General features: G+C 40.3%; 2 protein-coding genes across 3 annotated transcripts; both read left to right on the top strand.

The window, feature by feature from the left end:
• Positions 1–370: 370 nt before the first annotated feature.
• On the top strand, positions 371–8,823 carry mtmr9 (myotubularin related protein 9). Its single transcript, XM_026319228.1, has 11 exons — positions 371–411; positions 790–974; positions 1,313–1,421; positions 1,727–1,852; positions 1,949–2,122; positions 2,229–2,446; positions 2,671–2,832; positions 3,041–3,182; positions 3,461–3,681; positions 3,795–3,946; positions 6,043–8,823. Exons 2-11 carry the CDS (start codon positions 793–795, stop codon positions 6,204–6,206), a joined length of 1,650 nt encoding a protein of 549 aa, XP_026175013.1. The 5' UTR covers positions 371–411; positions 790–792; the 3' UTR covers positions 6,207–8,823.
• A 2,239-nt stretch (positions 8,824–11,062) lies between these two features.
• tdh (L-threonine dehydrogenase) lies at positions 11,063–16,679 on the top strand. Of its 2 annotated transcripts, none has more exons than XM_026319513.1 (9): positions 11,063–11,240; positions 12,586–12,780; positions 13,084–13,126; positions 13,227–13,297; positions 13,909–14,058; positions 14,178–14,350; positions 14,506–14,596; positions 14,966–15,235; positions 15,595–16,679. In XM_026319513.1, exons 2-9 carry the CDS (start codon positions 12,594–12,596, stop codon positions 15,732–15,734), a joined length of 1,125 nt encoding a protein of 374 aa, XP_026175298.1. In that variant the 5' UTR covers positions 11,063–11,240; positions 12,586–12,593; the 3' UTR covers positions 15,735–16,679. The 2 variants fall into 2 exon arrangements, with proteins under 2 accessions (XP_026175298.1, XP_026175297.1); XM_026319512.1 differs by lacking the exon at positions 11,063–11,240 and adding an exon at positions 11,997–12,010 and having other exon boundaries at positions 15,595–15,734.
• The last annotated feature ends 3,894 nt before the right edge of the window (positions 16,680–20,573 follow it).

Genomic DNA, 20,573 nt, shown 5'->3' on the forward strand with positions numbered 1-20,573 from the left:
ATATATGTATTATTATTGTTTCATACAGCAGATGATAGATGGATGGTTAGGGTTGTAAACTGTGTCATATATGCAATAAGAAGGTGAAAAATAAGGGGGCATCTGTGGGTCATCATTTTTCTAAATAAAAAAATAACCTTTTGTATTTTACTATTTATTTTCTCAAATTGCGTCAGTTTCCAGAGCAAATGACTATGACTCTTTACAATACAATAAAGTAGATCAGATGTTAAAGTGAAACTCAGTTATAAATTAGAAACAAGCCTCTCAATTTAAAACTGGGTTACAGTTCTGAGGAGAATTTCAGAATTTGGTTGTAAAAACTGTCCTGCGTCCAATTTCACGTCAATTGTTTCCAGTCGGAGTGTTTTTCTGAACGTACCAGTCTCGCCCAACAAAATAAACGAAAAGGTAACGTTAAACAGGCAGTTGTATGGAGAAACAATTTTAGCATAAATGAGAAACGATTTGTTTTGTCCTGTGCGTGACGTTAACATTTTCACATACATTTGAAAATGCCAGATAATTAGCACGGCTAAGGTTCCTGTTTCTGTCATGGTTAGCTCGCTGGCTAACGTTAGCACTTCATTTCCTGAGTCGAGCTAATTTTAGCTAGCTGGCGGATTGATTGAGGCTTTATTGGTTATTCGCCATCGATTGATATGATATCGTGCTTTAAAAGCATCACGACACGGCTTGACCCAGTCTGTCTTAGCACGAGTGACAGTACATTTTGTTCATCATCATGTCTATTACCTTTATCTGGGTTGTGTGCTGTGTTTTCCTCAGGCCATGGAGTTTGCAGAGCTGATCAAGACCCCCAGGGTGGATGGGGTGGTCTTACACCGGCCTTTTATGCCCACTGTGGAGGGCACCCTGTGTTTGACTGGTCACCACCTGATTCTGTCTTCCAGACAGGACAACACAGAGGAGCTGTGGCTGCTTCACTCCAATATTGACTCAATAGAGAAAAGGTAATGAGCCTCTTATTCCCCTTTTTTTCCGGCTAGACTAAAATCCTCCTGTCTCCCACAACCTGCACTGGGTCTGTCCTTTCTGGCCTGGTCTTTTCTTATAATTTTTTTTGTTAGGACTATAAGTTTACTATTGCGGTGTGGGCTTTTACTTTGGCGTGTCCCTTCAGTTAAGAATTTATTTCTTCTGACTGAATAGAGCAGGGTGCTGCAAACAGCTTGAACAATGAACAGGTTGGCTGTAAGACTAATCAGTAGATTTGAAGCAGCAGTGAGCCATTGACATTCACTGTTTACTGTATTTATCTTTTTATCCAAATCTTCTATTTGTTTTTCAGATTTGCGGGGTCTCTAGGAAGCATCATTGTCAAATGCAAAGACCTGAGGGTGATTCAGCTGGACATCCCTGGTATGGAAGAGTGTCTCAACATCGCCAGCTCTATTGAGGTAAAAATATTATTCATGACACATATAACTATCTATATCATATCTGTTCGTCCTGGAAGAGGGACCCCTGCTCATTTGCTGGGGTTGGGGATCTTTCTATCCTAGTCAAGGGTCTAAGGACAGAGGATATATGTATATAAACTGTACAGATTGTAAAGCCTCTCAAGACAAATTTTTGATTTGTCTTTAGGGTTTATAAATACAATTTGACCTGATTGTCAACTACTGTTTGAAAAAGTATTCTATTTTTCTTACCTTCTTATTTTAACTCAACACTCCAAATCAATTTGTGTATTCCTTTTTAGGCCCTATCCACACTTGACTCAGTCTCCTTGATGTACCCCTTCTTCTACCGGCCTATGTTTGAAGTTATAGAAGATGGCTGGAATTCTTTCCTTCCAGAGGAAGTGTTTAAAGATTTAGAGTCCATGGTAGGGGACAAGAATAGTGACAAGACTTTGACATTAACATCCTCTCGGTGCTGTGTTGTCTGTTTTTAACCTGTCTCATGTCTCCCTTTCTATCAGACTGATGAGTGGAGACTGAGTGAAGTCAACAAAGACTTCAGTGTGTGTCCATCATACCCCCCTTTAGTGGCCGTGCCCAAAGATGTTGATGACGATACATTGAAGAAAGCTGCCACCTTTCGTTACAATGGCCGTTTTCCAGTACTTAGCTACTACCACAAGAAGAACGGCATGGTAAGCAGCTGTATGATGCAAAACCTGCCTGTTGCAAAACATTTTTTGTGGATTTAAATTATTCGATGATCACTTGTGCAGTACCTCAACTCACTTCCACTTTCAGGTGATGATGCGAGCAGGACAACCTCTGACCGGCACAAATGGGCGTCGGTGTAAAGAAGACGAGAAACTGATCAATGCCACCCTGCGGCCTGGCAAACGTGGTTACATCATTGACACGCGCACTATCAATGTTGCCCAGCAGGCAAAAGCAAGAGGTGGAGGATTTGAATCTGAGGCTAATTACCCTCAGTGGAGGAGGATCCACAAGGCCATTGAAAGGTGGGTCATAAGTGCCTACATAAAATAGTAACTAACCTTAGCACTGCGTTCTATAAAGCACTGTTTTCTCTTTTTTTTATTCATTTATTTCATTTGTTGTTCTGGATAATATTATTAAAACAGTTTAACATTTAAACATCTTCCTGTGACTAAACTTTCTATTCAACATTTATGAGCTATTTAGGCATTGTTTTTTAGTATTGTGTCCCATCCGTCATTTGCAGGTATAATGTTCTCCAGGAGAGCCTTATTAAACTGGTAGAAGCATGTAATGACCAGTCCCACAGCATGGACCGCTGGCTAAGCAAGCTAGAGGCTTCCAGCTGGCAATCTCATGTCAAGGAGATCCTTACCACTGCTTGTCTGGCTGCCCAGTGTATTGACAGGTGAGGGAACTAAGTTCAGTTTTATTATTCTAATCATGGACCTGTAAATACCAACAAGTATAAGCAATACTACAATTCATCTTCTCTTTACATCCTGAATTAGCAGGTGACACTATTCAGCATAAAGTCTGTATTAATTGTTTTCTTTAATATGTTAGAATAGTAGGTGACACCCTCACAAACTGTTAAGCATGTATGTTTTTCTCAGGGAGGGAGCGTCAGTGCTTGTTCATGGTACAGAAGGGACAGACTCCACACTGCAGGTGACCTCCTTGGCTCAGATCATCCTTGATCCAGCCTGCAGGACCATCAGGGGCTTCCAGGGCTTGGTGGAACGAGAGTGGCTCCAGGTGAGCTTCTCTGAGCTTTGATGTACTGCTCAACACTTTATTCTTCCATACATGATTAAGTAAATGAAAGGACATCTGATTTTACGAGAGTGAGATTACAAGCACTTTGTTTTATGATTCTAATAAGTTAAAATATATATTTTTATATTGATGTGTTAGATCTACAAGCATTAGTGTGTGGCACAAGTTATTGTAGAAACACTCAATAAGGATCTTCATTTCTTTCTGGGCACAGTTTTTCCTTATAACCCCTTTCACTTCTTTGATCACCTACCCAGGGAGGTCACCCGTTCCAGCAGCGCTGCGCCCAGTCAGCTTACTCTAACAGCAAGCCTCGTCAAGAAGCTCCCGTCTTCCTGCTTTTCTTGGATTGTGTGTGGCAGATCCTTCGCCAGTTTCCTTGCTCCTTTGAATTCAATGAGAGCTTCCTGGTGCTGCTCTTCGAACATGCCTATGCTTCTCAGTTTGGTACTTTCCTGGGCAACACTGCAGCTGAGAGGTTAGTCTGACATTAGGTAATGATTTAGTTTCACATGGGTTTTGAGGGAAACAGAGAGGATCCCCCACCCCAATGTACTCAATTATTGTTCTTATTGATTAACCTTTTCATAGAGCTAAATTGTCACTGCCTGAGAAGACGGTTTCCCTTTGGTCGTGGGTAAATCGGCCCCAGGAGTTGGCACGTCTGACCAACCCACTCTATGAATCCAACAGTCTTGTGATCTGGCCCTCCGTGGCCCCTCAGAGTTTGCTGCTATGGGAAGGTAAGAAACAAATCACACATATAATAGATAGTTAGAAGAACATACCTAAGTGAAAATATTAAACAAAATGGTCTCTCACATGTGCATTAAAAATGTTTACATGTCAGAGAAATATATGTAACAGCAAAGCTTGTATTTTTCCAAATGGCAGATTCATTTATCTTGTCATTTTGTGAAAACAAAATGCTGGTTTCTCAAAAATGAGATAATTTATCACTAGAAAACAATTTTGTCTTCTCAGCATCTCAGGGTAATAACAGAAAGCTTTAAGTTGAATGTGTGGTGTAGTGGAAAACTGACATTACCCCAGTAAGAGATTACTTAAGATCCCTACTGTATGACTCAGTAACTGTTGCACATCTCCATAAGGCCATGATACATCCTGTTTGATAGGAGTGAGAGAACAACTTTTTTTCATGTCTGATTTTTTGACACATGACAGGCCTAATGTAATCATTTTTTAAAAAATCAAGTTTAGTTACTGTAAATTCCTGCTTTCCTTGAAACAAAAAATAAGTATGATTCTGTCTGGGGCAGTGTATCTACTTGCAAGTGTGACTAAATCAAACTAGGAAGGCAGGTACTCTCTTAATCACAGTCTGTCACAATTCCACCACAGAACAGAGTCATACAGCTTAATCACACATGATCTCAGCCTTCATTTCTGTCATGTCTTGTGATGAGGCAAAAGTCATTTTCATGTTATAACTGATCTTGTAACTTAACTTAACTTAACTTAACTTAATTCCCTTATTAGTCCCACAATGGGGAAATTCCATTACCACCCAAGTGCACACACACAATAGTGAACACACAAACACACCGTGCACACACACCAGGAGCAGTGGGCAGCCAATGCTGCGGCGCCCAGGGAGCAGTTGGGGGTCCGGTGCCTTGCTCAAGGGTCTCACCTCAGTCATGGCAATGAAGGCGGACAGGGCGCTGGCTATTCACTCTGAAGAAATTGGCTTTTCTTTGAGTATAAATGGTAAATTTATCCAAGAGTAGACTTTGAGTAGACTTAACTACACTTGACACTGAAAACCTATGTCTGTACATCAGCTGGTAAAACTCTCTGATTGCATTTTTACTCAGTCTCACTGGAAGAGGGCAGCATTCATTTCACAATTTCAATCATGAATGAACTGATTGACCCTGTGAGCCAAAAGTAAATACTGTAGCATGCATGTGGAATGTACATTTTGATTTATACAGTCACAGTTACATGAAGACATTTTAGAGAGAATTTTTTTAGTAACAGCACTCTAAGATATAATTAAAAAAAAAAATAAACGTCTTTTTCCTGCATAACATGTTGACCTATAATTGACAGAGGCCATCAAGTATATGTCATAAAGTCATCATTACTTTGAATAAACTGTTAATTTTCAAATTACCGTTCATGAGAATTTGTGTAAATCAAGCATTACATCAAATTAATTAAAAGACACTTGAAGTATCAGTTTAGAAAGATAAATCTGGGGTTATGATAGGACATTGGTAAATGCAACAAACAAAAGTTTGAATGATCTCATGTCATTGTTTTTTTAAGGAGGTTGATTCCATATGCAGAAAACACAAACTTGATGCTGGGTTTTTTCTTTTTGGAAACTGGTGGTATATGTCCCTGTCTAAAGCCTTATGGTGCCGTTCACACATATGGACCTGGCCTGGCCAGCAAGTCCCCTCTTCACTGTTTTGCACATTCCAGTCATACATTACTTCTCTGTGCTCAGACTTGTGCTGCCAGTATGTCAGAGCTACAAGTTCCACTGCCAAAATACCTCAGCCATCAGCCACAGTCAGTGCTCTGTGTTCAGACACTACTCTATTTAGCTTCAGCCTCAAGAACCTTTACATTTGTCACATAGATGCTATCTGCTATCTGAACCACTGATACAATTTAGCTCTTTGCCCCTCTCCTTTTTATTTTTTTGCAAACAAAACAAGTGAATGTTTTTACTCTTTATCTATTATATGAAAGCGTCATAGTTTCAGTACACACCACCATTATCGTAATACTGTTTCTTATTTCCTTGTTCTACAGTTTATTCTTTATTGAGTTCTTACATTGCTCGCTTCTTGTTTCATTACAGGAGTGTTCCTTCGCTGGAACCGCTCTTCTAAGTGTTTGGATGAGGCATACGAGGAAATGGTACATATTATCGAATACAATAAGGAGCTTCAGAGCAAAGTAAACAGCCTGCGCAGGCAGCTTGCTCAGCTGGAAACTGAGGATCCTCTGCTGCAAACACCATAGAGAAAGGGTTAGCAAATCAGACTAAATATGAAAATAGGTTAATGTCAGCCCGGTTTTAGCATTGGTTAGGTTCAAAGTATTTGCAGATATTTGAAAATATATCAACTAAAATGATATAATTTGGGATTTTTGTTAGTTGTTTTTGTTTTTCTACATGAATGAAATTAGCCCTGAGTTATTTTTCATACAGAATAGATGACTGAATGGATTTAAAAAGTGTTGCAACAGCTTAGATGCATAAAAAAAAAGTTGGACAAAATTCCCCATTTTGTGTCATTGAAACTAAGCATGACTGAGAGGGAAGGATTCAGAGATAAAACAGCAGCTGCTAAAAGCCAGTCATTCACCTCATAGTTCTCAGTATAAAATGTGTGCATACAGACTATTAGGTACAGAAAAAAACCTCACAGTTACTAAGCCTCATTAACCCCCGTCAACTCACACTTACTTTCATTTACATATCCAGATATGTTAACAGTGAGTGCATTTACATGCACTTCAGTAACCAGTTTACATCCGACTCTCGCCAGTCAACTGCTTTTGTAACTGTCATGTAAACCGCAGACTTGGTTTCTATAATGGGGCTGAGGGAGGGTTAGAAAAGCCAATTTCCCCAGTTAGATTTGTGCTGAAGGACACTGATTTCTCTGCCAATGTGTAGCGGCTTTCAAATCATCTTTTTACTGGTGCACGTGTGCATGACAAAAGACTGGGTAGAGAGAATAGTGGAGTCAGGTGGCTGGAGGAAAACAAATCATTATATGTAGCGATGCCTCCTTGTGTACAAAATAAGTCTCTTTCCTGTCAAGAACTACATGGCAGACTCTCGTGTGTTCGTGGGTGTTTATCTCGCTCAGGAAGCAGATATGGTGATTTTCAAGCTGGAGGGAAACCAAGTGTAAACATTCACTTACTATAGGCTAGACATTTTCACCAAACATCCTGCTGAATGTATATGCCACTGAAGCACTGCAGAGTAACTATGGCAACATATAGGTTGCAATAAGGCAGCATGTCACTCTGCGGCACGTCGACATGCTATAATAAGCGTAGGCGGGGTCGGCACTTACTGTACTGTATGATGAGAGGGGAGGCTTGTTCAAAAATGATTCTGACCAAAATACCCTGATTGTTGCACACTTTTTCAGATCAGTACTTGACATTCCTGTTAGTAGAATAACCAGATTTTACCTGAATGAACTACACTGAAGATTTATTTAAAACTGCCTGTACTGTTCATTATGAGCTTTTATGGAAATGTTTGGTTACCATTTTGGTCAGATCTGACATGAACTATTGTTTACGTTTGGAAGTATGATGCAGAAAAAGCATAATGATGGTAGTAAGAGTCTTGTCATGTTTATGGCAACAAGACGCTGGTAGCGAGATTTAGTTTTAGCAGTTGATGGTTTTTGGTAACTAAGGTTATATAATGATTGTTTTCAAAAACATTTTCAAGTTCATTATTAATCAAATGCATATCTGTTGTAGTTTATCATTCAAAACTAATGCACTTTGTTTGAAAGGCATTTCAATTACTTTATATGTATATATGTATGAACTATATTACAATATCAGAGACCTACTCTTTCAAATTATAATTCTTGTAAATATCATAATTTTTTTTTTTTTGTTTGTACTCAACAGATGTTGCCATAATGGACAGTCTTGATATTAAATGTGAAAACGTGCCAGTATCTTTAACTGTTAAGCTTGTGCAGAAGGCAGCATGCTATTGGAAAGTTCAGCAAAATGTCAACTTCTGCATTCAAAGTAATCATTTTCTCATCAACCTAAGGCTCAATTTAGAGAAAACCATGGTCTGCAAAGCCACAGAAAAGCACTGTCCACGTTTGTAAACCTTTAATTGCACTGTCATTGAGGAAGTAACATGTCTAAAACAACTTGACCAAAATAGCATTGAAGCTCATCTTCCCGTGCTATCTGTAACTGAAGGTTGCTTTCACTAGCATATTACTAATACTACTTCAGAAAGCTTTGTGCTTCGCTATAAAACTAAAGGGAGTGAGTGTCTTGGTTCAATTTAAATCTGCTAACTTGCCAGTTTTTTGTTTTTTTTTGTTTGTTTTTTTTTTTTACCTGCTTTGTCTGTCTCTATCATTTTAATGCATTAATTCTATTTTGCTTCAAGATTGATGTAATAGTCACACTAAACTGAACTGATTCCAGCCACTACAGTCTACTGGTTTATAAAGGAACATTTACATATGTACTTCATGTCTGCACTATACTGCATATGCATTGTTACCTTCAGCCAGAAACACACCTTACCTTGATACTTTGTCTGTGCATGAGTGACGCAATAGGTTAACCAAGGCAACATTGTGATTCGTGATTATGTAAAGTTTTGTTGCCTGCTTTATGACGAACAGCTTCAAATGATTGTTGCTTTGTTGTCGGCAGACAATATTTTTGTCTGTTGTTGTACATATCAACTTTGTGCAGTTACTTGATTTAAAATCAGGATCGAAAGGAAGCATATAAGTTCCTTTATCAGTGCTGTATGTCTCTAAAATGATACATTTCAAAGGATTACATGTTTTTTTTAGTTTTCAAGCCATTAAATGTTAAAGCATTAAAATCTTTTTGTTTTTAATTTTTCTTTCCCACTGTTTTCCTGTAAAATATGCCTAGTGAGACACACTACCTTCCCAACAGCAAAAGGCAGATGGTGTTAAGTGGCTTATGAGCCAGAGATTTCTCTCTGCAATTGGTAGAAGACAAAATAGGGCTAAAAGGACAATAAATACTGCTGGAGTGTAAAAAAGGCATTGGTTTGCTTACACATTCATTATATCAGCTTTATAAAGTTATAATATGTCAATGTTGTGTTTACAGCTTGTTCCACCACCACTCCAGTCGGTCAGATAAATAATAAATATCAAGATTGATTGTGATTGCAAAAAAATAAAAAAAAGGCTCTAATGGCTTTAAGTACGTTTGTCACTGCCCTGATTTCCACTATAATGACAGGTTGCACTGAATTCAATTTTCATAGAGCTTGTCCTCATACCTGCCCCGGGATTAGTAAACAGCACCCCAGACACACCACAAAACATGTTATCGCTGTGATGAAATGATCATCTGGTGAGGTGACAGGAACGGCATCCAACTGTCCAGCCATTACACTTCTCTCCATTAATCTGCTTTGCATCTGTCACTGTTCTCTGATTTCATGGCTGAGAGAGTTGCTTTCGTCTTGGAACAACAGAGAGCTGTGTATACCCTTACTTAGGTGAAAATAAGGCTCGTCTTTCGCCTTTAACTTTTATGTCACCTTGGAATAAAGAATACGACTGGGTTTATCATATTCATACAAATAAAACTCAAGATTTCATTATTTTCTGAAATGGAACACAATCTTAGTTCCCCCTGACTATGTCCAGGTTATGCTTTTACCCACGGTGTATCAGTTTACCGGACATGTTTTTAAGTAAGTCATTTTCATTCTTGGTGATGACAAGTGTGGGGGTGTGCTCCCATCCACCACTCACATGTGAGGACAGAACTTAGGCCCACCCTTTTCTTGCTTCACTCAGACCCTGTCAGCTGCTTTGGCCCTCTTCTATCAACTGCAAACAAACCTCAAAGTCAAACTGTTGGGTGTGTACATGCCCATATCGTGTCATTCCCTACGCCAATGATAAGCATGAATGAAAACTGAAACATTCAAAAAGGCTGCAAAGTCCCACTATTTGCATTTATGGTCGGGTAACAAAAAAAAAAAACCTTGCAGTGCAACTGATTTGGTGTCGTGCCCTTTTGAACAATCAGTTCCAGTGTGCGGTTGCGTGGCATTGTCAAGTTTAATCTTTGTTTTGCTTTATGTGAAGTCTCTGTGTTTGTGTAGGCATTGTATATCTATAGACGTGAGGTCACAGGTTCATTGGGTTTGACTTATTAATACTGTCCAGCTCGGGGACATGAAGCACTTGTGACACACTATGGTGGATTTCTGCTGGACTTTTAAACCATAACTAAGTGCTGACATACTACTCACAATTGTTATATTACAGGAGATAAAAAGGAAAATATAGATTCCAGTTATTACAAAGACCATAGCCAACATTCAATCCCACATAACGTTTTAATGAAATGCCACATTTTTTGGTGTATATGTCAGGCTTTGGTGGAAATTGTAATAAAATGATACATAGGAAATTTGATGAAATGGAACAGCCATAGAAACACAATTATGGGTTGAATGTTTTACTGTGTAAATGCAATACAAGAAATAAACATAAGTAATACATAGATATTTGATGTTAAAAGTTTGCAATATTGTCTGTATAAAACTATGTATCACAAAGTAGTGTATATTTTTACAAACCTATCATATTCCAATCACAATCTTAGATTACAAAACATGTCTGCTGCCTGTCCCTGGTGTACAGACAAAGGTCAGAAACCATTCATGTTTTTGCTCTGGTCACTTTGAGAAGACTGAAGTCAGGGCTACTGGAAACTGTGTGGTACATAATCCTTTTAGTAGTTGTCTAACATATAACATAACATAACATACAGTGGTGCTCTATGCAGTTTGTTTGTGTAACTACCACTATCACGGTCACATGGATCCGTGGACGTGCCTAGAGTCAGCTTTTTGGATTCGGGTGCAACGCACAGCTACAGTAAAACCGTCTATTAACTTGTGGCCTCAGATTTCCCAGGCAGTGAATGGATGCGCACACTGCAACTTAGCAGCCGGGCTGAGGGAGGTGATCTGAGCAGAGCAGCAAGGCGCTGACGCGGTAAAGGGGGTGGGTCTGCGAACGGGACCGCACCTCTGAGGCTCCACCAATCCGAGAGAAAGCCGGCTTTTCCTCAAACCAGATGGCCGCCGATATATAGCAAAAGAGGCAGCTGATGCAACACTAGTCGGACGGATAACATAGACGTCACGTCAGAGCGCTGCAAGCTGCAGGAGCTCCTTCACGAAGCCCTCCACTTTTGATTCTCAAAAAGCAAGTCGGACCTAGACCTTTGGCTGCTTATTGTACTGTAGTTTAACCGGTGAGTGAACTGCTTTGGCTTTACAGCATAACCGCGTTACATCTCTCTGATTTACAAAGATAAAATCAAGGTTTCGCTCTAATGTGAGAATAGTACTTGCTGCTTCTGTGCGCATCTTTTATTCCATTATAATTTAATTATATATTATATATTCCTCTTAAATTAGCCTATATCCTAACAGAACAGACATACTGAGCTCCAGCCATCAGCCAGAACAGCGTCCCACCCCCCGGCTCACTGGCCTGGTTTCATTTGTCTGAGCGGTTTACTGCTATAGATTACTCTCCTATTCCAGTGCATGTGGAAACGCACTTGCAGCCACACTCAGTGACCTAAAGCAGGAGCTGGATTATAGATATTACTCTAATGATCCACCATGACGCGCCGCGTGCAGCAGCTCCGGGCCCCCTGTTATACATCTGATTTATATGACGTGTGCGTAAAACGCACGTTGGCACAACAATGAGCAGCACATGCTGTTGAGGGGGGCACAAACAATAGGGAACTGGAGCGCAGAGTAGTCTACACCATTAAGTTTCACTGGTTCGCCTCAACATGTGCTGTCCTTTGTAAAGACAGCACTGAGGATGCTGTTATAAAATATTACATGAGATACCTTTTCTCTGAGAATTGCTCTCCAATACATTGTGATTACTCAATCAGCGCCGTACGCCCTCTCTTTCTGATTGGCTCTAGTTGAAGGTAGGGCAGTATAAATATCCTCAGGTTACTCGGTTTCTTCCTCTGTTGGTAGGCTCCCAGGATTCTCGGTAAGTGGCCTACGCTCATGAAAAGATGCACTGTGCGTGGCAGGGACAAAAAAAAAACGCACAGACAGGCTTTTCATTAGAATCCAATTAATACGCACTCTTAACCTTTATTTATAGAAAGTGTATTTTTGAGGTCTGTTCTCAGCCTGATGACTTGTTTATTAGTATATGTTTTAAAGATGAAATGCATGTTGAAATGCACCGTTTATCTTAATGTGTGACAGTGATATCCAGTTCTGTCAAAGTGAACAGGCTGAGGGTGAAACACAGGAGAATGCATGTTTTGGCGTTGCTACGCTCTCGAGTGCTCCGTTGCGCCTACGTGTCTTCCCAGCTGGCACATTATCTTGCATCTCAAACGTTTTTTTGTTTTTTTTTTATTGCAGTATTTCCGTGTGTTTGCCTTTGATTGCTGTAGCTTCACCATTTTTGCCTCAGATACGTTAGTTAGATAAGTTTTGCCTAAGTTTAAAGCGTTGTTTAATGAATGTGTTCCGTGTTCTGTGCGCGTCTTGGGTCATGAGGTCAACATTAATGTCACCCCAAAAGCTTAAAAACACTCTTCTCCTCTGCAGGTAACAGCATGCCTGTCATCAGAACCCTCACCAAGGTGGCAAAGCAGGCCCTGCTTAGCACCCATGGGTGCGGTTGCCAGCCCCTGACAGTAGCTGTACGTAAAATCAGCTTCTCCCCTCGACAGGTGACGTCTGATGCCAGCTTCCACTCTGTGTCCTTCTCAGAAACAGACCACCCCAAGGTTCTCATTACAGGTGTGTAACATCCGTAATAATAATAGTAAAAAAAGATGTGACAGTGAAGGTTAAGCTGTAAGCTGGAACAAAATGTCTTGGGACTTAACACCAGCTGGGTGGTTAACAATCTTGGCAATGAAAGTGGAACAGGAGTCCAGCTAAAAACAAAAAGTGTAGCTGTCCAGTGCTGTGACCTTTTTCTTATGGCCCACTCTGCTTAGTTACTTCAGTCTCCGTGGAAACCAGCACTGATGATTATTTAACTTATGTGACGTCCTCTGATGACGCGTGCTGTTTTCTGTCTCTCTCCATCCACTGCAGGTGGCCTTGGCCAGCTCGGGGTGGGGCTTGCCAAACTGTTGAGGTAGGAATTTGAATTTGTCGGAGCACTGACACATAATGTGCCTACAGCTGTGGAGGCAGCAGCACTTTCTGATGTGTAACATTGGCTTCCTGCTCCATAGGAAACGGTTTGGGAAGAACAATGTCATTCTGTCTGACATCAGGAAACCGCCAAGCAGTGTTTTCCACAGCGGTGAGTAATATACTGCACTCTACTAGAAATGCACTGCTCAGTCTGGCAAGGGTGTATCTGATTACATTACATATTAGTTAGTCAAACCTGCTTCCTCCTGGAAACTCTTGATGTTCCGGTAGTGAATAAATGCCTGACTAATCCCAGAGTCATTGAAAATTCTGGTATTTGGCAATAAACGCTGGATGAGACTTGTTAATGTGTTACAAATGTACAGCAGTTTTCTTCCTCAGTCTGAAAATTGGAGACCAGCATGGAGGCATCTCTAGTTCGTATTGATTTTTGTTTTATTTGTGCTCGAGAGGACATCAGGTTTTTCAGAAAAGGTTTTCTGATAAATTGCTCCAGATCAATATGTGACGACTTTGTTCTGTCTCTGTGCAATAATGAGCTGTCCAAAGACGTAATAAATGCAACAGGTAACTGCCTATAAAAAAAAGAAACTGGACACACAACTGCATCAGCATTGACTTCACAACAGAATGGACATGTGAGAAACTAATTGCAACAGAAAAGACATTTAGATAAATAGTTTGGCAACTGGTTACTCTTTTAAGAAAAAATAGATGGTCAAACATTATACAATCTGCTCTGTTCTCTGTCACTGTCAGGCCCCTTCATCTACTCAGACATCCTGGACTACAAGAATCTGCGGGAAATTGTGGTGAACAACCGCATCACTTGGCTGGTTCACTACAGCGCCCTACTCAGTGCTGTTGGAGAAGCCAACGTGGCCCTGGCACGCTCTGTTAACATCACTGGTGAGCGACTTTGTAACTTGCAAATTTCATATCATTTTGGCCTTCAGCATTCACAGTGTTTCAACAGTGCTGGTGAAGTGCAGCGTCCTGTATTCAAGGCTTCTTCGTCACGTTCTTAGGGCTTCACAACATCCTGGACATCGCGGCGGAGCACGGTTTGCGCCTGTTTGTGCCCAGCACTATCGGCGCCTTTGGACCCTCTTCCCCCCGTGACCCTGCACCGGACCTCTGTGTGCAGAGACCGCGCACCATTTATGGTGTCTCCAAAGTCCATGCTGAGCTGATGGGAGAGGTAAGGACTTAAGTCACTATCCTCAATATAGTGGATGTTATCATATATTCATGCCTGCTTTCAAATCAAATTGTTGATTGATGATGGATTATATAGATATCTGATCTAATGATCTGAAAATCTGTTACAACTGAGTGTTTTTTGATGTGCAACAGTATTACCAGCATCGTTATGGCCTGGACTTCCGCTGTCTCCGCTACCCAGGAATCATTTCTGCTGACTCCATGCCCGGAGGTGGTACAACAGGTGAGAGAGGTGGAATTCAATCCATAAATACGGTTTCAGCTTTAATCAGTGTCTATTCCTGTACTGTTCCTGTCATCTCACATGTTATTATGTAACAGATTTATTCCCAAGAGGTGTCATGACTTGTTTGTATTTTTAGATCAGCAGATTATGCACACCATACCTCTGTATTGTCATTAGTTTGAACGGTCGCCACACTCTCCACCACACCCACATACTCTCTGACATTGTCATCACTTTGGTTATATAAATTCAATATTTTTTGATTAAAGCACTTTTGTGCTTTTTTTCTTTTTGTCTGCACTTGATCATAATTGTTTATTACCAAATTCATGCAAACATATTGTATTTATTTGTTTCTCTGAGCAGACTACGCAGTCCAGATTTTCCATGATGCCATCAAAACTGGAAAGTTTGAGTGCAATTTGAAACCTGACACACGACTGCCCATGATGTATATTGACGACTGCCTACGTGCCACGCTGGAGGTGATGGAGGCGCCAGCTGATACGCTCAGCATGAGGACATATAATATAAACGCCATGAGCTTCACTCCTGAGGAACTGGCCCAGGAGCTCCAAAAGCAAATGCCTGAACTGGAGGTCACATATGACATTGACCCTGTGCGACAGGCAATCGGTACGTAACGATTTGATTTATTACATAGAGAGACTGAAGGTTGTGAAAGTTTAGCTGCTATTTAGCAAAAGAGGTAAATACAGGAGAAATGCAGATTGAGTCATAAACTTAACAGCCTGACAGTTACACAACAAAATCTGTTTAAATAAACATTAGTCACCATATGCTACTGGTTAGACCAGATCAAGTGGGTGTAGCAGCCAAATCACAGAACAAAGGTGTGTTTTATTTCTTGTTTAATCAAACAGATTGTGTTGATGATGATGATGACAGACACCTAGTTTAGGGTTAAACATTGCACCGATGTTGCGTGCTCAAAGTGCAAACCAATGCGTTTACATGACATTCTGTCTTTCCAGCTGACAGTTGGCCAATGAACTTCGATGACTCCAACGCACGGAAAGACTGGGGCTGGAAACATGACTACGACTTACCTGAACTCGTCCAGACGATGCTTAACTCCTTTGGTGCCGACACACGCATGGTTCATGCTAGCTGAGGTCAAAAAGCCATTAGTATGGCTTTTTGACCTCAGTATTTTATTTTCTTATTTTGTACATATCGTAAATACTGACCAAAGGAGATAGAAAAACATGGCCTGATTGTAATGGTTCCCTCACTTCTCTCTCTAACATCAGAAGGGCTATCATGTCTCCATGAATGTGGAGGTCAATCCAAGGTAGACAATCCTGTCCTCGCTCTTGTTACCTACCCCAGCTTTGCTCTCTTTGACCTTATTCCATTTGGAGATTTGGGTGAAGATTCACCCTGTTGGTGGAAGGTTTTCAGCTGTACCAGGGATATCAATGTTGCCTTCGAAAACTTGTTTAGGTGTTGACCAATTCATAAAGTTTGCAGTGTTTTCTGGGAAACAAAAATCAAGCAGACTAACAGCCAATGTTGCATTTTATGTTTGAAAGATTTTTTTTTTTTACTAGTTTTTCTTTGGAAATCCAAGTTAGTCAGAGTTTTGTTTCTGTTAAATTACCAGGAATTGTCAAAAATCTGCTAAAATCAAGTACTTTGGACTCAAGATGGATTTATATCTTTAAAGTAGCTGACAATAAATGAGCCTAATCCTCTGTGGGTCCTGTTTCTGACAAAACGCATCTGCATTTGAAGCAAAGTGAAGAGATGATTCCTCAGAATTCCTCTTCTGTTTATTCCACAAAACATATTTATTTTGTCTGTTGGTGATAAATGTGTGGAGGCTTCATCGAGTAAAGGTATTCCTTAACCCTCTTTTGTCCGCTTCTTTGTTATTTCATGTTTTTTCAGGGAAATGTGACGCTGTACACCCTATTGACATTTGCCAGGTGCTTTTCTGTATTTCAACATTCTGTAAAAGAAATACTGAAGTTGGTTTCTGGGTGAAGATTTTGACATGGTATCTCTGTTCTTTCAATCACAAAACAAACTTTGACAATAAAACCGTTTTCCCACACACTGTCATTAATCACACACTTAATCATTTTTATGTCTTCACAGCCTCAGGAGACAACCTCTAAAAAGTACATTAGTCCTTTATATAAATAAACCCAAGGCAATGTTGACTAAGTTCACCCTCTAGGTGGTGAAGAATAGCATAGTAAATGGTTCACCATGTCCACAAATGCCATGGGAATATGGTTTTCTATGGTAAAAGTTCTAAATTAGTTACATTTTGAAGGAATTAACTTCTTTTTTCTTAAAGCTGAGTAAATGAGCCAAGTAGACATACTGGGAGGTGAGTTATATGAGCTGTCAAACACTATGTCATGCATGGCATTACTGGCAGTTGTAAAACCCTTAGCAGACAAAAGGCCTTGGAGCACACATTTAATGATCTGAATGGTCATTCTGTAGCAATAAAGCTTAAAATGTAATGACCCACAGAATCACATTCAAATCACCCTGATATGGCCTTTACTCAGCTGACCTTTGCTACTGTCAAAAACAAACAAAAGGTGAAACCTGTATTGTAAGATTGCAGACATGACATGTAGAGATATGCCGATGAAGTAGAATGTGTTAAAGTGTGAGACTGTATGCAGAAGAAGCCAAATAAGCAATGGGTGGAAGAGCTGATCGGAGAAGTCACGCTGAGACAGATGGTTATGAAGCTGAGATATAAACATCTTAGGATGAAGCTTTACTGAGCCATTTTCACTGGTTTGGCTTTTTTACTTTTATTGTCTCTGTGCTTGACTAATTTGAAATGCACAAAAAAGTCCTGATCTGCTGGTTTATGTGACCGATCTACAGCCTCCTACAGATGAAACAGGGGCAAATAAACATCCTAGATGAAAAGAGGTTTTATCTTCAGCACATCACAAAATGAACTAAACAGAAGATGATGTGTTTTCTTTCCCAAATGGGATCATAAACTGTAACCCAGAGGACAGCAGTGTCCTTTACAGGTCTGATAACATTCCTCCAATTTCTCTGCGTCACTGACTGCAGCTGTTTCCAAGTGACCTTGTGACTGTGAAGATTCTCAGTCGCCCAGGGGAGGTTATCTAGAGGCTGAGTCATGGCAACTGGACTTTCTGTTCTTTAAAGCTGAAACATTTCACCACCCATCCAGGTGGTCAGTCTGAGAGAGGCTGGACCCTCACCTGAGCTCACTCCTTTGGTCACTTAACATGCCTATTCAGACTAGGTGTGAAGTGAAACCAACTCAGGGGTGTGGGTCTAAGGACTCTCACCTGATTGGCTTAGCCCACTTAGTGAGCCTATTGGGCCAAGGGTGGAGTGAAACTAACCTGGGAAATAAATTTGGAGGTTCCAGTCCAGCCTCTCTCAGACTGATGAAGCCACCTGGGTGGGTGACGAAACGTTTCAGCTTTAAAGAACAGAAAGTCCAGTTGCCATGACTCAACCTCTAAGTGACATTGTGTGGTTTTGTTTTGCTGGCGTGCTGCAGAGTGCACAGAGCGAAGACAGCCTCCCCGAGTGCACAGAGACACTCACATCATGAGGCACATGTTTTATTTCATTTTCAATCATAAGCCACTGAGTCTCAAGAGCATGAGGGCTTTCATTTCAACCAAACACTAAATGAGCTCTCATCACTAATTAGCACCTCTCCTCAGCAAATGTGTGCCAATAAATCTGCAGGTGTGCTCTGTGGTTGACATGGGAAATTATTATGTTCTCATTACGTCTCCAGAAATTGCCTCTGTGTTTGTTCTCACATCCTTGCAACTGCACCAAGTAGAAATAATTTCACGCTTTTTAAAATCACACCTCCAGCACACGTTCTACAAATAATACTATCTTTGTTTTTATAGCTTGTAAAGTAAAGGGAACACAAAGTAACGTCAATATTTCACTACTCCATGGAGAAAAAAAACCTTGTTAGTACCTTAATCATACTTGCTGCCAGGAAAGATTTCCATGTTAATTTGGATTGAAAATTGAAAACAAAACAAGCTTTTAGTCCCTCTAACATGTAACCAATACCAGAAAATGTTATTTGTGCATAAATTACCAGCCTTTTTGATGATGAGAAATCCTCTTTTGGACATTAGGCCATTTCTGTTCTTCCTCATATACTGTATGAGATTGCAAGGTGCTTTTAGGAGCCTGGTAGGAAAATCAATAACTGGATTTTAATTTGGAATGTTTCAAATTAAATCACTTTTCCTGCTTTCAGGGTCAACAATGGGTCATGTACCTGTGAGTACAGTATTATAGAACTCAGAGTATAATCTGCATCTACACTGCTGAGTGTAAGCAAATGCAATGCACAGATCTTTTGCAGCTTCAAATAATTTGATTGGCTTGCCTTTTTTATTTCCTGGTATAGGATTTCCTTGAGGACGTTTTCCAAGTTGGAAGTTCCAAGGTGGAGGGTGGTGACTGACTGACAGTAGACAGAGATCAGAGGGATAGAAAAATCAGCTTAATGTGCACAGAAGTCATTGCAAGTCATTGTAAAACTGTTCCTGGAGCATTCTACAACAAAACCAACTGAACTGGACTTATTAGATAATAAAATTTATGTAAAATAAGTTTGAGGGCATTGGCAAATGATTCAAAGAAGGTGCACTGGAGGTGTAGTGTTTTGAAACAGAAACAAAAGAGGCATTTGATAAAGCCTGCATATGATCCTCACGCCATGTGCTTTTTCTAGCGAGGGAAACCTAATCTCTTACTTAAAACATCTGACTGGGTGTGTACACACACTTGCAAGACTGGCTCCTGCCAGCCAATCACCCACAGTGCTCATTGTGCAATAGGATTCACACTTTGTGCAGCAGCTTAAGCTGAACCAGGCCAGAAAGTGAAGGATGACCCATGTGGAAAGAGCCGCTGGGCAGTGGGCCATGAACACCGTAACACTCCCAACGCCATTACTGCATGAAGAAACTCGTTGCCTTGGAAACGAAGGTCAAGACCCCACCGCCACCTCACACTGTAATTCCTCAAGAGGAATGGGAAGGAGCTATGTTGGACAGTAAATCACTCCCGTAGGCTTTTAGTCAGATTTAAAACAGTGCAGATGGGTGGCTCGGTGACAATGCCTGATAATTAAAGACAAACAGTCCGAACTGGTTTCAATTGTCTTACTGTTTTATCATTGTCTGTGTGTTTATTTATGATTTTCTGTCATTTTTCTACCAAAAGAACACCAGTTGTTACCCGTCATTGTTGTTTAGATAAGCATTTAAAGACTTTCTCACCACTTCACTAGTCTGGAAAACAACTGATGCTGTCATTGTCAGAAAATCAATGTTGAATTTGGGACAATGGTCACATTTATGAACCCTATAGCGCAATGGTCCCTACAACAGCTATACATTTTCAGTGGTGTCTGACCTTAACACCGTCACACTGCACAGTTTTAACAAGGGACTCATGCACACTAAAGCATTTAAAGGCCTTAATGACTATAAGACCATAATAATTCAAATAACTCATTCTGGCTTGGTTCCAAAAGAGGAAACAAAACAAAACAGGAATAACAAGATCAGGTGCTGTTACACTTTGATGTGTCAAATGAACTCTCTAATCTGCTTCTGTTACACAACCTTGTTTCAGTTGCATGCTTAAACCAAAGATCTGGGGTCAGATTAGGGCTTCTCACAAACCAACCTTGACCACTATTGTACTGTTGAGTCTGGCAAAAAAGCAAATTTTCTTCACTTTAATCCCACTGTATAGTGTGCATGTTCCATTTCTCCTTTACCTAACCAGCTATTACACAGCACTTATTTGTCAATGAGTTTTAGAAAAGGTGGAATGGGCACTTATTTTATTGGCACATGGTCTTAAAAGCAGGCATGGAAAACCTTGTAATCAACCCAGTGATTAGGCTTAACAGCTAAACAAATAAGCACAGGCTGGATGGAAG

Source organism: Mastacembelus armatus, chromosome 24 (genome assembly GCF_900324485.2).
Source record: "Mastacembelus armatus chromosome 24, fMasArm1.2, whole genome shotgun sequence".
In the NCBI taxonomy this organism is placed as follows: domain Eukaryota; kingdom Metazoa; phylum Chordata; class Actinopteri; order Synbranchiformes; family Mastacembelidae; genus Mastacembelus; species Mastacembelus armatus.

What these genes read in the sequence shown, in the direction of transcription:
- mtmr9 (XM_026319228.1), top strand. Translation starts at nt 793, where the DNA reads ATGGAGTTTGCAGAGCTGATCAAGACCCCCAGGGTGGATGGGGTGGTC. An exon ending in ACCACAAGAAGAACGGCATG is followed by an intron (nt 2,123 to 2,228) that starts GTAAGCAGCTGT and finishes TTCCACTTTCAG; the next exon opens with GTGATGATGCGAGCAGGACA. An exon ending in TGGAACGAGAGTGGCTCCAG is followed by an intron (nt 3,183 to 3,460) that starts GTGAGCTTCTCT and finishes TCACCTACCCAG; the next exon opens with GGAGGTCACCCGTTCCAGCA.
- tdh (XM_026319513.1), top strand. Translation starts at nt 12,594, where the DNA reads ATGCCTGTCATCAGAACCCTCACCAAGGTGGCAAAGCAGGCCCTGCTT. An exon ending in ATGCTGAGCTGATGGGAGAG is followed by an intron (nt 14,351 to 14,505) that starts GTAAGGACTTAA and finishes GATGTGCAACAG; the next exon opens with TATTACCAGCATCGTTATGG. An exon ending in CCCTGTGCGACAGGCAATCG is followed by an intron (nt 15,236 to 15,594) that starts GTACGTAACGAT and finishes CTGTCTTTCCAG; the next exon opens with CTGACAGTTGGCCAATGAAC.